A 17,484-nucleotide genomic window follows, 5' to 3' on the forward strand; every position below is an offset into this window, starting at 1 on the left:
TGTAACGCGTTACAAAGTAACAAAAGTAACGCGTTACTGTAACGAGATTACATTCGCCAGTAACGTAGTAATGTACCGCGTTATGGTTGTAATTTGGGTAATCCCGTTATAGTTACTCTAAGACAATAAAAAATATGTTACTTTAGTTACTTTAAGCTTTTCAGCTACATGTAGAACAGGAGAACAGAAAAGAAAATCAAACTTGCCTTTCATGCGTCTTCACGCGTTGCGCAACACTTGTCTGACTTAAGGCTGATTTATGGTACCGCGTTAAATCGAGGGAGGGAGGTGTTCCAGGCATGTCCCTCCGGGTGGAGACCCCGGGGAAGACCCAGGACACGCTGGAGAGACTATGTCTCTCGGCTGGCCTGGGAACGTCTCGGACTCCCCTCAGAGGAGCTGGAGGAAGTGTCTGGGGTGAAGGAAGTCTGGGCATCCCTGCTGAGGCTGCTGCCGCCGCGACCGCGGAACGGATAAGCGGAAGAAGATGGATGGATGGACGGAAGAGGAACCTCCTTCCGCATTCATTTCTGACCAATGAGAGAACAGTTGGTTTGCGCATGGCATTTGTTAACCGCTTTGAACCGCTACAGACGGTTGCCTTGTGAACACAAACGCCACAAACGAAAAACGAAACAACTATATCGATTTAGTCCCTGAATCGGAACAAAACAAACGGGCCACAGGTCTGAAAGCAGCCTTAGACTCATCTTGTCAAGGCAAACATAAATTGAATCAAAGAAGTAACAACACTCCATTGCTAATCAAAAGGGATTAATTTGTTAGAAATGACTCTTCTAATATAAGTTATATGTCGAAAACAGCAATAACCTATTCCTGAATACTTCTCTCTTATTTTCCTCTCAGACTGATGATGCAGGAGCAGCTCTCATAGCACCCATGCTGTCAACTGTAGGTGCCACAGGGGCCAAATCTGAGACGAGAGGGAATGGTCCTTTGTCTGGAGGAGGAGGACTTATGGAAGAGATGAGTGCCTTGCTGGCCAGGAGGTAAAAAAATCATCATCATTTGCTGTTTAATCTAGTTTGTAAAAAGCCTGCCAATTTTAGACAAGCAGAACTGAATCCTATTCAAAAAATGTATGGTTTCTTATATTTTGTTAATTTAATTTGCTCATTTTCAGAGCAAAGGTTTAGGTATATTTAGTAATAGAAATACAAATACGGACATTTCATTGGATATAGAAGGTATTAGTAGTGACAAAGTAGGAGAAATTAAGTTTTGGGTATTATTATTGATGAAATATATATCTTGGAAGTCACATATTAGTGGTATTACAAACAAAAATAGCTAAATCAATTGCTATGATACACAAGGTAATGGATTCGTTGTTTCATAATACTGTATTTTTGTTTCATTTTTTTATCTGAGAGGGGCAGATTTATACAAGATTTTCCTCTTTCTGCTCCTTTTCATTCAGTTGTGTGAAATTTGTTGTATTGATTGTTTTGATTTGTAAAGAACTAAGTAAATACTTAAATAAATTAATAATGTACACTTAATCATATTTTTATCCAAATTTTAATGGCATCCATATTTCCTTTGGGATCTTGAAGATGGGGAAAAATAAATGTAAAGCTGAACCAATCAGATCATCTTGATGTGTGGAATTGAGAGACATATTATCTTAGCGTCAGTCACAGGATTTTGTATGGCTATCAGAGCATGTGAGCGGAGCTGAGCGTGAGCGAGCGCGGAGGGGAGCGGCGAATTTTGAAAGGAGCGCAGAGCCGGAGTTTTTTTTTTAGGATGATTCGGGTGGAGCGGGGCGTCATCCCGCTCCAGTTTCGCTCCTTTACCCCTCCGTTGGAAATGTACCTCTCATCCCCCCGGCAGAACCCCGACGCAGATGTTATTCGGTTTTGGAAAGAAAACACCAAATCTTTCCCCCGCCTGGCAAAAGTAGCACGCACTGTGTTCAGCATCCCAAGTGGCTCTGCCAGTGTCGAGAGGGTGTTTTCTGCTGCTGGTCTCCTCTCCACAAACCACCGCATGAGTCTGAAGCCCCCGACTTTGGCCAAACTGGTGTTTTTGAAAGTGAACTCAAAAGAACTTTAAGTAAAATGTCCCGATCCAGCTCAGTTAATGCAGGCTTTGATTTAGGCACTTTAAAAGGCACGTTTTGTTCGGTTTTTAGCCTTATTGTTAAGCCTGCAAACAGAACGTTCATTTATGCCTGCCATATTCGTTTAATTTGAGTGTTTTGCACCTTAAGATCTTTTATCAGTGTTGTTTAAAATAAATATTTTATATTCTGAAAATATTGTTGTTTTTCTTTAGTTCTTTTAGACATTGAAAGTATAAAAATAGGAGGAGAACAGTGAATGAAAAATTGTTTCGGGAAAGGTTAATAAACAAAAGTGTATTAAACCAGCTAATTCCGTTAGGTGAAATTATTTTCTTATTTTTTCTTGTCAGTAAATATCTATTTTTTGGACTTTAAAACGTATGTCGGCTCTGCGTAATTGTTCCTCTCTCGGCTCCGTGACTGGCTGCAAGGAACGTAACTTTACTGAGTCTCTCTCCCTCTCTCTCTCTCTCTCTCTCTCTCTCTCTCTCTCTCTCTCTCTCTCTCTCTCTCTCTCTCTCTCTCTCTCATCCACCTCTAGATCTAAGGCTTCAGGTAAACATGTGCATTTTATATGCATGCAAACATTTTTGGAGCGGTGCGTGGAGCGGAGCGTGGAGCGGAGCGGGGTGCAGTGTTACTGGAGCGCTGAGCGGTTATGGGTGGAGCGGCGTTTTGCGACTTTGAGGGAGGAGCAGAGCGATGACAACCTTTGTGAGCGAGGAGCGGAAATTCTCGCCGCTCCACTCCGCTCACATGCTCTGATGGCTATTGATTAAAAAATTGCCCATAATCGACAAATCAATTGTCGAATTATCACCGTGATTTCTGTTTATATATTAACAAAGAGTCTGAAAAATAAATATGGATGGTCATTTAAACTTGGATAAACAACAAGATTAAGGGTGCCTAAGACTTTTGCACACTACTGCTTGGCAGCGTGCATTAGATCCTAACCATTTCTATTTTGAAAATGTAGCATTGTGCTGGAACTAAGGGAGGACAACCAACATACAATTTAATTAGTTTCAAATCAATTCAGTAATGCTTAATATTCACCAAAAGTAAGTTACAATATATGTTGCAGTCACTGTCATTATTTAAGTTTTTTTTTCAGAGTCATTATAAATAGTCATAGCTGTGGGCAATAGGAATCTCTTGTTGCAGGCTCTGTTGCAGGAGATCTGAAGAAGCTTAAAGCCGAAAATAACACGTGGAAATATCTGTTGGGACCCTTCCATTAGAAAAAGAACACCCCACCATAGTCATTGAAGTAACTTGAAACTGATGAATGTAATAATAAATAATCATGTAATAAATATTGACTTAGTGGAACTTGTCTGGACAGAAAGGATGGCCCCATCAAGATTTTGAAGCAGTTATTGCAAACAAGTGATTTCTGTAAGTCTCAATGAGACTTCTGCACCTGTAGATGTGCATTTTGGTCGCCTTCTCATCAATTGCTCCACCTAGCTTAGATTTGAACTATGCCTTTTCCAGACTGTTTTCTTTGGCTCTTCCAAATATGAGATTTAGATCAGGAGAAATAGAGTACCATTTCAGATAAGTCAAATTTTTTGTTCTGAGCCATTTTTACGTGTTTTTAGCTGTATTTTCTTTTTCAGTCATCATCTTGCTTGAGAACCCTTAACACGTGACTGAGGCCAAACTTTCTGAAGCAGCACGTTATGCTCTAGAAAGTGAAAAGGGTTTCACCGTACCCTGTACAGATTCATACAGATGTCCCAGTCCCAGTTTTGTCTCATTTTCCAGATGCTTTGTGGATTTTTAATATGCATTCTGAAAAATTCCAGTCTTGCTTGTTTATGATTTTTCAATTCAATTCAATTTTATTTATATAGCATCTATTACAACATAAATTGTCTCTAGGTGCTTTCCAGAGACCAGAACATGACCCCCGAGCAATTATTACATAAACAATGGCAGGTAAAAACTCCCCTAGTGGGAGAAAAACCTTAAGCCAAACAGGGGCAAGAAAAACTCCCCTTTAGGAGGGAAGAAACCTGGACCATAAAGCGGGACCCTCCTGCTGAAGACCAGCTGGACAGAGCAGGAAAAGAGAGAACAGACAGAGAGAATGAAGAACAGAGAAAGGAGAGACACAGACACAATGGTTAGCGGGTGCGCTACAGGGATGACTCTATAAACAGATGTAGACAGCAGACACTGAGGTGGTCAGGGTTGGACTGCAGATCGGGATGCAGCTCCTGAACCTCCGGCCTGCAAACATGCACAGAAGAGAGAATGAGGGGGCAGACCAGCACAACAAGCACAAAGGAGAAGAATTGTGGTTATGAGATACTTCTAATTCATAATTGAGGGCTGATCTGAGGAAAGGAAAGTGAAGAAGAGGAGAGAAGAAGAGGAGAGAAGAAGAGGTGATGGGCACCGCTCAGTGGATCATGTTGGTGTCCCCCTGCAGCGTAGGCCTATGTATTTTTTTTTTGTCTCGTTCCTATCTGTTGTGGACTATTTTTTGGTCCTGTTTTCTGTGGAAGCGTGTTTTTTTACCGGGCGGCATCATGTTTGCAAAAGCTGGCCCTATTATTTCTGCTATTTTTCACCTGGTTCATCATCCCAGCAAACACCGAAGCAACAGGAAGCAGACGCTCCATTGTATACAACCGTGAACAGCTGTTAGCCCTCTGTAGCCAAGAGAAGCTAACCAACTACAAGCCCGACGTTCCCCCCGAGCTGAAGAGGAGGAGTCGCTCGGGTGTTATGTGCCGGAATAAGAACAAGCGCTCCAAGCCGACACTCCACACCATCATCACCGGGAATGTGAGATCCATCGGAAACAAGATGGATGAGCTAACAGCGCTAGCACGGCACCAAAGGAAATATTGCGAATGTAGCATGATGCTGTTCATGGAGACCTGGCTAACAGAGCAAACACCGGATTCCATCATCACTATGGACGGATTTCATTTGATAAGGGCAGACAGGAAATGGGAGAGTGGTAAGAAAAAAGGAGGGGGGCTTGCTGTGTTTGTGAACAATAGATGGTGTAACCCTGGGCACATCACTATCAAAGAGGAACTCTGCAGTGTGGACATTGAGCTGTTAGCTGTTAGCATGAGGCCATACTACCTGCCGAGGGAACTCTTGCATGTTATCGTGACAGCTGCTTATGTCCCTCCTTCTGCTAATGCCGACGCAGCCCGTAATGTCCTAAACTCCAGTGTAAGCAGGCTGCAAACACAGCATCCACATGCCCTCGTCTTAATTACAGGTGACTTCAATCATGCCTCTCCTTCGTCCACACTGCCAACCTTCAGCCAGTACCTGCAGCACCAGAGGAAATAAAACACTGGACCTTTTTTATGCCAACCTTAAAGTGGCAAATACATCATTCCCCCTGCTGCTCAAAGGACTCACACCTCAACCCCCCTCCCTGCTACTCTTGCCCACTCTCAACCCCACCACCCACCATGCCCCACCGCTGCTCCTTCACAACCCACCCAGCCCACTCCTTACTCCATAAAATCTACCAACCTACCTCCTCCCTGCAGCCCCGCCCAGCCCACCCACCACCCCCCCGCCCAATGTGGTGCTCTCCACAGCTCAGGTGGAGAGAGGACTGGCCAGGCTCAAGGTGTAGAAGGCGACAGGTCCAGATGGCATCACCTCCAGGCTGCTCAAATCCTGCTCCAGGCAACTCTGCAGGATTGTCGAGCACATGTTCAACCTGAGCCTGAGGTTGCACAAGGTACCACAGCTGTGGAAGACGTGCTGCGTGGTACCGGTGCCCAAGTCATCTCGACCCAGCGACTTCAATGACTACCGGCCGGTGGCCCTAACATCACACCTGGGAAAGACCCTAGAGAGGCTGGTCCTTCACCACCTACCCACCGACCCGCTGCAGTTCGCCTACCAGCCGAGCATCGGGGTTGAGGACGCCGTCATTTTCCTGATGCAGAGGTCCCTGGCCCCACCTGGAGCGGGCTCGAAGCACTGTGAGGATCATGTTCTATGATTTCTACAGTGCCTTCAACACCATCCAGCCAGAGCTGCTGAGGGACAAACTGGACCATGCTGGAGTCTGCCAGCCGCTGACATCATGGGTCCTGGACTTCCTCACAAACAGACCACAGTTTGTGAGGACAAGAGGCTGTGTGTCTGACACGGTGGTCTGCAGCACAGGAGCTCCACAGGGAACGTCCTGGCCCCCCTCCTCTTCACCGTCTACACAGCTGACTTCACCCACCACAAAACAACCTGCCACCTACAGAAGTTCTCGGACGACTCTGTCATCGTCGGTCTCATCAACAATGGAGACGAGACGGAGTACCGAGAACTGAACCACAGATTTGTAGACTGGTGCCAGCGGAACCGCCTCCACATTAATGCTGGGAAAACAAAGGAGCCGGCGCTAAGTCCCCCCCTCTCCGGTGAACATCCAGGGAACGGACATAAAGATAGTGGACTCTTAGAAGTACCTGGGTGTTCAGCTGAACAAAAAACTGGACTGGACCATAAATACTCAGGTACTTTATAAGAAGGGCCAAAGCAGACTCCACCTGCTGCACAGACTGAGGTCCTTCGGAGTGAGGGACGGCCTCCTGAGGACCTTCTATGACTCTGTGGTGGCGTCGGCCATCTTTTATGGGGTGGTCTCCTGGAGCAGCAGCATCACTGCCGCAGAGAGGAAGAGACTGGAGGAAAGTCGGCTCTGTCCTGGGCTGCAGTCTGGACCGGGTGGAGGTGGTGGGGGAGAGGAGGATGGTGGCTAAGCTGTCCTCCATCATGGACAATGTCTCCCACCCCCTTCATGAGACTGTCAGAGCCCTGGAGAGATCCATCAGTGACCGGCTTCATCACCCGCGATCTGTCACTGAGAGGAATCGCAGGTCCTTCCTCCCCACTGCCATCAGACTGTATAACCAGGCTGATCACAGTAGTAACAGACAATAACAATAACATGTGCAATATCTGTCTGTCTCATAAAAATCCTACCTGCTTTTTTTCTTCTTGTACTGCACTACTTTTATTTTTATTCCCCTGTATATACTGTTTATATTTTATAATTATATATTTTTTACTTGTTTCATCCTTCTTTTGCTGCATGTGTGTGTTGTGTGTACTGCTGCTGCACAAAGCGAATTTCCCCACTGAGGGATGAATAAAGGACTAATCTAATCTAATATCTACAGCACAATTTAAATCGAAATTATCCTACAAATTAGTAATAAGTAACACTTTAAAGCAGTGATGTTGATCTCCAACACTAGCTCAGCAACAACTGGTGACTGCGACCATTACTTTGGGCTGAATCCCAGTTAGTACTGGTGTGTTGGGTCAGTGTCATGCATCAGACCACCACCAGTGCACTGGGTAAGGGAAGGCAATGGGCCGCCACTCCCCACGCCAGACCGTCTTAGAATCCAAGGAGGGCACCAGCCAGTGGGACCTAAAACCTGAATTAAGGTTCTGTGTTAAACCAACGCAGAGCCTAAGCCGTTGCCGTGACGCCGTCGTGAACCCTTGGGAATTCTCCGTCACTCCATTTCGCTGCGGTGCAGTACCACCCCCCCCCCCACCCCCCCCCCAATCAAAGAGATAAGGACAACTATTGTGCAAAAAAACAAAACAACCCCAAAAAAAAAAATTCACGACTTTCACAAGTTCACGACTGCTTCACAAACCGGAACCGGAAATGCGTTGCTACCAAGCAAACCAATCACAGTCCTCTCGGTCTGCGTTGGGTCTGCGTCGCCTCGACGCCTAGTTACAATTTTTGGGAGGTGCAGGTCAGGCTACAGCGTAGGCTACGGAGAGACTCCCATGTAGCCGCGTACCCTACGGCGTAGGTTTAACGCAGAACAATAATTCAGCCTTAAGGCACGGCACATGGGCGGGTGGGGTTTTCATTCTTTAGTGGAAGGGTTCCAACTGACTTGTCTACGTGTATATGTAATTTAGACTCAAGAAGGAAATCAGATCTAGTCTAACATAATCTATGCTTTCATTCATCATTCCCCCTCTCCTTATTATGTCTGGATTTTGTTCTTAAAGAAGAAGAATTGCAGAGAAGGACTCTTCACCTGAACCTGACCAGAGATCCGTAAGTATACTTGAATCATATTTGGCTCATTGGAATATCATAACCAAACCACTTACTGCTGAAACATACAATTTAATTTACATGTACCACAGTTTCCTAAGTGAGAGCAAGCTGTGCATTTATTTATTATATCTTGTCTAAACTGACTTCTCAGACAAGCAGTGCTTCATCTATGTCCTAGTATTTGGGCTTTACTTGGAAGCAATTTACAAATCTGCAGGATTGAATTATATCTAGCAATCTAGGAAACACTTCAAAAATAATTGAGACCGGTTATCTTCCTGCTGCATGCTTACTTTACTTCAGTGCACCTGATGAAGTGCGGGTCAGTTCTAAGCAGAAAATCTGTTCACAATGAAGTCTGATATAATGTGCATTTAAAATACTAATCTGAACAACCACAAAAAAATCATATCTCTGCGAAAAATCTGAATTGAGCAGTAATACCTGCTGTGTAAATGTAGCCTTGGTGGAGGCTTCTTCCACTTGTGCCGTGATCTGTAAACTTTTGTCACCAATTGAACCTCATTACCAACCATACATGTTTTTTTAATATTTTTAACATATCCCTCTGTGGAATATTTAAGTCCGATTTGAATGTTCCTTGATGAAAACTGGTCATCTCCAAGACCTCTTGAGGTGAAATTTTCACATAGGCAGTCATTGTTGTAAAAATATAAACGATATTGATAGATTATCAACAGTAACTAAGGGGTCGAGCTAACCATCTGTTTTTTATTTCAGAAACATCAAGTATCAAACGAACACATCTTAGACACCTTCTATTATGTGCAATGACAATAAAGACAATTCTATCTATTCTTCTATTCATGAAAGAGCATGCTGTTGGGATTAAAGGAACAGCTCTGGATGGGTTTACATCATATATATCTGACAAATACCAAATTTGTTCATGTACATGAGGTTTCTTCAGAACAGTCGAGGGTCTGTTATGGTGTTCCGCAGGGTTCAGTGCTAGACCCAATCTAGTGCAATTTATACATGCAGTGCTTTGTCTATGAAGCCAGATGAAACAGAACCGTTAGCTAAACTTCAGGCATGTCTTAGGGACATCAAGAACTGGATGTCCACTCATTTTTTGCTTCTAAATTCCAATTACTCAGAAGGTAACACTTTATAATAATTATCCGTTATAACTAGTTAATTGATCAATAGTAAATTGTTAATTGGTGAGTTATTAATGACTTGTTAAATAACAGTTAACAGCTTGTTAAGAATTTATAACTGTGCTTATAGATGGACAACATCATTTATAAGCTGCTAGGTGACGAGTTATAAATGACTCCTTTACCGTATGTTAATGATACATAAGCTACCTTATAATTAAGCAAAATATATATATATATATATATATATATATATATATATATATATATATATATGAATAAGCTATTAGTAAATGACTTACTGATGACTTGTTAAGTATCAGTTTAATGGTTGATATATGCTATCGGGACATTAATCTAAAGTTGCAACTATTTCTCATTTATTAGTAGCGTCGCTCCATTGGCTACCCATAAAATTCCGAATCTAATTAAACATTTTATTACTTGCATATAAAGCCCAAAATGGCTTAGCTCCGCATTATTTGCAAGACCTGATAGTGCCTTATGTTCCTGGCAGAACTCTCCGTTCTCAGAGTGCAGGTTTATTCGTAGTTCCTAGACGATCCAAATGTAGATTTGGAGGGCGGGCGTTCTGCTATCAGGCACGTTACTATGGAACCAACTTCCAATCTGTGTTAAGAAGGCTGACACCACCTCCACCTTTAAAACTAAACTTAAAACCTTTCTGTTTAGTAAACCTCTAGTTAGTGTAAACTCTAGTGTGTTAGAGTCAGTATCTCATAGCCATCATTTTTATCCATCGTCCCTGTAGTTTCTTGTGCTGGCCCCCTCTTTTCTATTTTGTGCATGTTTGCAGGCCGGAGCTTCAGGAGCTGCGTTCTGGCCTGCTCCCCCGCCGGTCATCCCGCTGCTGCTTCCACCTGCCTGCGCCCCCCCCACCTCTCTGGTCATCCCGCTAAAAATAAAAGGGTCTTTAAAATTATCTTTCCAAAAAGTTTCATTAAATGAGTCCACAATGAATATGCAAGCTTTAACAAGAACTGCAAAATTTCAAAATCGCAGGTTTAATATCAGAAAGACACTAACAAGACGGCCATACTTTGGCGACAGCGACACAATCTCTCACAGTCTCTCTGTGAAAAACGTTTTAATGTCAAAACGTGACGTATCACGGCTTATTGGGACCCGTTGCTTTGAGTACAACGACACAGCCAATGCGCCACATTATTTACATACATTGAAGAAGGGCAAGATTTATTTGTTCCATTTTCAGTATATTTGTCATTTTAGAGCGTTATTATGGATTTGATATGAACATGATAAATTATAAAAACATATTGTGAAAAAAAATAAAAATGTTAGCAGTCACCAAAACGGCCGCTGTACTGAACAGCAGTATAAAATTGTATAGCCTACAGTAGAATACAAACCCATGAAATCTGGACATTTTTGTGCTAAACATTTATTTCAACAACATGCACACCTTCAATTGAAGCACGGGTTTCCTCATGTTTTGCCTTTTTTCTTCTCTTGCTCGCTCCGGATTTGTGATGTCTTTTGGATGAAAAGTTTAAATCTCTGCAAGAGCCCGCCTGCACCCTTCTGATTGGTCAGATTCCGGGTGCTGCCAATCATTGCACAGCCAGATTACTCACCATTCAGATCTCTATTCTCCCCTCCTCCTCACGGTAGCGCATATGCGCATCCATTACGCATAGGCTATGCATTGCCAAGCAAATGCGTTGCCGAGCAAATGCGTTGCCGAGCCAATGCGTTGTCGAGCAAATGTGTTGCCGAGCAAATGTGTTGTCGAGCAAATGCGTCCCCTTGCGCGAAACATGGCCCCCGTTGGAAGATGAGGTGTTCTGCGTTTAGGGAGGGGCGGCACTGCTTACCATGCATAGTTGTCCATACAAACTGATTCCTTGAATTTCATCTTGTGTTTGGATTTTTTGGCATCTCATCTGTCTTCTTAGAAGCCTTTTCTTCTGCATCCTCTGCATTTTCTGCATTAAATCGTTTTATATATCGTTGCATTTAACGTCACTTCCGGTCGGCGTGACAAAGTAAGCGAAACTAATATGGTTTACATGTTTGAATTGTGAAATTTTATATCTGTTCATGTTGCATTAAACTGCTGCTATTCATTTCATTCCATTCAGAATGTTGCACTAAGGTTAAGCCAAAAAGGATTAAAAATGTTCTTGTGTTTGTGAGTTTGACTGGATGTCATTAAACTACCTCTTTTGAAGTTAAATTTATTTATTTTTGATATAGCACTATTCTGCACTTTTTGTTTTAGTTTACAATTTCATGCTTTTACATTTTGTGGCACCAGAGCTGATAAGCTTTGTTGAAATATACGTCCATGTTGTTCTCCAATGGACAAGAAAAGAAACTTATATTTAGTTTTCAGTCCTCTTTTTTTTTTTCTTTTTTTTTTATTCATTGCCAAAATGTATCTGATCGGGAAAAAGTATCGGAAATGTATCGGGAGCCAAAAAAAGTGATCGGATTGGGAAAAATCGGGATCGGCAGATACTCAAACTCAAGTGATCGGGATCGGATCGGGAGCTAAAAAATCCTGATCGGGACGACCCTAGTAACAACCGGTGACAACCTAAACAGACACGCACGCAAAATTCACATCAAACTTATGTACCTTGAACTTGTTCAACCCATTTGCTGTACTACAAAGTTTCACTGGTATTAGTAGATGTTTAAACTGTTAACTGATCTGTAAAGTATGAGTTGAATATTAGTTATTAGCTTATGTATGTTATTGGGACGTTATTCTAAAGTTGCAACTATTCTTAATTTACAAACAGTTAATAAATGAGGAATAGTTGTAACTTTAGAATAACGTCCCGATAACATATATAAACTATTAAACGGATACTTAACAAGTCATCAGTAAGAAATTTACTAATAGCTTATTCATGATCTATTACTACATCATAAAGTATAGTTATATATCACTACCATACAGTTAAGGAGTCATTTATAACTCTTTTCCTAACAGCTTGTAAGTTATCTATTGTCCATCTATAAGCACAGTTATAAATTCTTAAGCTGAAAAATGTTATTTAACAAGTTGATTAGTAACTCATCAATTAACAATTTACTATTGATCTATTAACTAGTTATAACGGATAGTTATTATTAAGTGTTACCGTATCTTCTAGACTAGATTGTAATGTGTTATTAGCAGGATGTCCAAGTAATTAGCTGAATATCCTCCAGCTGATCCAAAATGCAGCAGCGCGAGTGCTGACAGGAATCAGCAGGAGAGACCACGTCTCTCCAGTGTTAGCTTCACTACATTGGCTACCCGTAAAATTTAGAATCCAATTTAAAATTGTATTGTATTGTTTATAAAGGCCAAAACGGCTTAGCTCTACGATATTTGCAAGACCTGATAGTGCCTTATGTTCCTGGCAGAGCTCTCCGTTCTCAGAGTGCAGGTTTACTCGTAGTTCCTAGAGCAGGGGTGTCGGACTCCAGTCCTCGAGGGCCAGTGTCCTGCATGTTTTAGATGTCTCCTTGCATCAACACACCTGATTCAAATTAATGGTCGTCACCAGCTTGTCATCAAGGTCTGGACAGCTCTGTTGATGTCACAGCTACTTTTATCACGGTGTGCTGAAGCAGGGAAATATCTGAAACATGCAGGAATACGGCCCTCGAGGACTGGAGTCCGACACCCCTGTCCTAGAGTATCTAAATGTAGATTTGGAGGGCGGGCGTTCTGCTATCAGGCACTGTTACTATGGAACCAACTTTCGATCTGGGTTAAGAAGGCTGACACCACCTCCACCTTTAAAACCAAACTTAAAACCTTTTTGTTTAATAAAGCCTGATGTGTAAACTCTAGTGTGTTAGAGTCAGTAGTCATAGCTGCAGCTATAGAACAAGACTAAAGTAGCTGTTCTTAAACAGAGCTTCTTTCTAAATATTCTGCTACAGACCTGCTGCAGGGGGACACCGACATGACCCACTGAGCGGTGCTCATCACCTCTCCTTCTCTCTTCTTCTCTTTCCTTTCTTCAGATCAACCCTCCGTTATTAATGAGAAGTGTCTCATAACCACAATTGTTCCCCATTGTTCTTGTAGTTTGTTGTGCTGGTCTGCTCCCTCCTTTTCTTTTCTGTGCATGTTTCCAAGCCAGAGCTTCAGGAGCTGCATGCTGCCCTGCCTACCCGCCATCTGACCATCCCTGCTTTCTTCAATCCATCTGTATGGATGTCTGTTGGAGATCTGCCGACATCCTGACCTACAAAACCACCCTCTGACCACTTCCGTGTCTGCTGTCTTACCATTGTGTCTCATCCTCTCGTTCTGCCCTCCCTTTTTCCTGCCTGTCCAGCTGGTCTTCAGCAGGAGGTTCCCCCCTTATGATCCAGGTCCTGGTCCAGGTTTCTTCCCTCCTAAAGGGGAGTTTTTCCTTGCCACTGTTTGGCTTAAGGTGTTTTTACCTGCCATTGTTTATGTTATGTTTATGTAATAATTGCTCAGGGGTCATGTTCTGGTCTCTGGAAAGCACCTAGAGACAACTTATGTTGTAATAGATGCCATGTAAATTGAATTGAACATCTTCTATTGGGGTCCCTCAAGAGGCACTGCAATCCAACATATTCAGAAAACTGCTGTTCGTCCTGTACAGGTATCCATAGTTCTGAGCACAAAAATCCGAATTCGGATATGTCAGATATGTCATTTACATTATTTATTTATTTTATTTAGGCCATAATCCTCTTCCTGCAGGCTTTTAAGTGACTAAAGTTACTAGTGTGGCTCTGCAATCATGGTAATAATCAATACTTTAAAATAAATATAAAATAATATATAAATAAATAAATTTAAATTAAATTAAAAATTAGATGTGTTTCAGGTAAAGCTGTTTTTAAGAGGTCAACACTCAAGGATACACTTAATGGAACAACTTTATAATTATATCATCATGTTTTGGCTTGCACGCTTCTAGGGGGTCATCATAAAACATCCAACTTGTGTTCTGTTTAAAAAACATAGGTGGTGTGCCTATCGTTTATTGATTGGTTTTATGATTCATCCTTAACTTTTGTATCCTCTCTGTGTCCGCTAACAGGAGGAGGGAGAGATAAGTATAACTCCTAAAATGTCGGCTTGTAGCACACCAGGTGAGTATCAGAGAGAACATGAAATATCTGAATATTATTGTCCAACATTCACTATCCCAAAATAGATGTGAATTTTCCAAATTATAGTTAATTTCGTTGCACATTCCTGGAGGGTTTTCATACACCTGCACCACACACAATGCCTCAATATCCACTTATTTTAAATGGGCGTACTTTATAACTCATGAAAAAATTTTACTTATAAATAAAACTTTAGCTTTTACATTTCTTATGTGTCCTGTTGTCCTCTAGACATGCCCAGAAAGCCATGGGAAAGAACAAACACTATGAATGGTAGCAAATCTCCAGTTATTGGAAGGTACAATGTCACCCCCTTTCTCTGTTACACTAATATTGTCTTGCATGTTTGTCTCATTACTGCTTGCTTTTACTAGATGTAGCCTTCTAAATACAGTTTTTATCCGCCTCAAATTAATTTTTTTCTTACTAATGATGTAATTGACATTAATTTGCTTATCAGAATGGCCAGCAGTAATGCTCTTAAACCTCATCTACTTTCAGGCATATACTAATTTAATAAGAGCCGTTAACATCAACTAACTCCTGCATGATGTAATACTGATGCAATTTATTAGCTTTTCTGAGCATCTTCACGTCACTGAAGTTTTCTTTAAATTCATGTCCACACTGAATGTTCATTATTTAATCAAATGTGGTTAGATGCGTTGTGTTTTTAGGAAGTTGTTTTTAGGAAGTCTGTGTGACATAGCAGTTTTCTCGTGGTTCAATGACTTGTCTTTAGTTGGGCTTTAAAAAGGGTTTTGATTTTTAAGGTTATAAGTAACTCTTTCAAGTGTGTTTTATTAGAGCACATTAAAATACAGTTACAAATTTACAGTATACACAGATCAGTGCGCATAGTACAGGTCATAGTGCACTTTTTTTGTTTTCTTAGACATAATAAATGAAGAACCTGATATAAAATGTGGAATGCAAAATACAAAAAAAGAAAAATAGCTAAGAATAACAATAGATAAATAAATGAATAAATACAATAAAATTAAATAAAGGTAAAAATACATAAACCAATAGGTCTTAACCTTGGGACATAGAACAAGCTGTGGAGCAACGTGTCGTCTGCTGAGAGGCATCTGTCACATGTAGGAGATCTCAGGGTTTATTCTATGTAACCTCTCCTTAGAATAATGAAGACGGTGTATGATTTTAAACTGGATTAGGCCGTGTCTAGCGTTATTAGAGCACTTATGGACGTGTTCTAAACTCTCTGCCCATAGAGCATCCGGGATCTCAGTGCCCATTTCCTCCTCCCATTTTGTCCTTATCAAAGTGGAATTCACTGGATTGGTAGCTTGCAAGGTGTCATATATATATAAGATATTGATTTTTCTAAGCAAGATATAGGCCAGAGGCATCTGTCAGGATGGGAGCCTTCGAAGGTCTCGAAATTTTGCAGATTTGTTCTTACATAGTTTCTTATAGCTTCTTTCCCAGACACTTTTCAAACTTTAAATGGTTCACAAGAGTTTGAAGCCATGTTTTGATGGGATTTAATGTCCTTGAGATACGGCAGTTACATTTTTTAGATTTAACATGCATTGCTGTCCGCGACCCCCCACACACACACACACACACACACACACACACACACACACACACACACACACACACACACACACTACGCATGATGGATAAAGCGGTGTCAGCGATGCTGAAACAATGCCCGATCAATACACCTTATACGTAGCATTTTCATAATCAGACAAGCACTTATGATATGAGCTCACTTCAACTATTAGTTTCTTTATCATTTTATTTTGAAATACATTGGGATTTTTTGAAAAACATGCAGCATCAAGAGGCTACATTTCCGAGTAGCAGACCGACAGTGGTTGCCCATCATTTTGCGGTTAAAATGTACCGAAAATAAATAACAAAAGGTAATTTTCTTTTTACTGGCTTCAAGCTCTTGTGCGCAAGCACCTCAGAGCAAATGACACATAGTAGGTAGTAAACGCTGTTTTTTTGTTGTGCAGGAAAAGCCATATTTCAAAAAGTGGGGTTGATATTTAAGGAGCCTGGAACCTTTATCAGCCACCGGTGTCGGCACGGCCAGTACCTTACTTTCCTCTGGTGGTGGTTCTGGTGGCTGATCTTGGGACCCCTGCTGCTGCTGACTGTCTGGAGCACTTCTTCTTTTAAAGGGGACCTATTATGGCATCTAATGTCCATTTTAAACAGGCCTTGAATGTCTTAAAAACAAGCTTTTGATTGTTTTTGCTAAATAAATTAGAAATTCAGCCTCTGAGCCATGTCTTTATCTTCCCATTCTCTAACCTCATTATCTATGCGGGATTCTGAGTGGGCCGAGCTATGATAATGAGGCTCTGCGCCGTTTTGAGCTGAACATTTGTCGGACGCCCTGCTTCTATTTTCTTCCTGTCGCTCGCGTTGAAAGCCGGTTGAAGGCGCTGTAGGAAACAGTCACGGATGAGGAACGGCTGATCCAGTTAGTTGAAATGAGAAGTTATCCCTATGATTCCTCCTCATTTCACTACAAAAACCTCAATAAAGTGGCAGCTGCTGGAGGGAGATGGACAGAGAGATGATGTCACGCAGTGCTACGATAGTCGGACACTCGCATGCAGTAACACGGTTTTATAGTTGTGGCCGTGGTTTGCATTTTGGTTACGTAACGAAAATGCGCCGAATCTGAACGGCTCGTAGATCCACATCACACTGGACGGCTCATCCGGGCGGCTGTACAGACACTGCAGAATTTGGTTGCTTTCGTCCTTCTCTGAGTTGGCAGGCTGAGGGGAGACCACTTTATATGTGTTAAAGCAAGAGAAAACCTGTTTTTCATAATAGGTCCCCTTTAAGCCATCACTCCATTTTTCCACTTAGGAAAGTTGCTGCAGATGTGGCAAAAACAACAACGCGCTTGTTTTTTGTTTGTTTTTTTTAATATATTTTTCTTCATTCTCCCCAGAATCGCATACAAATACCACATTGATTCAATGAATTTTGGACAAACAATCAAGCAGAAAACAACTCTCTGTTTGACATGATGTAATTTAATA

The 17,484-nt window shown here is 41.8% G+C and overlaps 1 protein-coding gene across 6 annotated transcripts in view; it reads left to right on the forward strand.

The window, feature by feature from the left end:
* enah (ENAH actin regulator) overlaps nt 1-17,484 on the forward strand; it is an 89,974-nt gene that overhangs the window by 62,016 nt on the left and 10,474 nt on the right. For 5 of the 6 annotated variants that reach the window (XM_061707389.1, XM_061707390.1, XM_061707388.1 and 2 more), the window contains 4 exons: nt 868-1,010; nt 8,126-8,174; nt 14,371-14,422; nt 14,675-14,741. In XM_061707389.1, the coding sequence (XP_061563373.1) occupies nt 868-1,010; nt 8,126-8,174; nt 14,371-14,422; nt 14,675-14,741 (311 nt within the window). The remainder of the gene's footprint in view (nt 1-867; nt 1,011-8,125; nt 8,175-14,370; nt 14,423-14,674; nt 14,742-17,484) is intronic. The other variant, XR_009770469.1, reaches the window with a different exon arrangement.

This window comes from Cololabis saira, chromosome 18 (genome assembly GCF_033807715.1).
Source record: "Cololabis saira isolate AMF1-May2022 chromosome 18, fColSai1.1, whole genome shotgun sequence".
NCBI classification, from domain to species: Eukaryota; Metazoa; Chordata; class Actinopteri; order Beloniformes; family Belonidae; genus Cololabis; species Cololabis saira.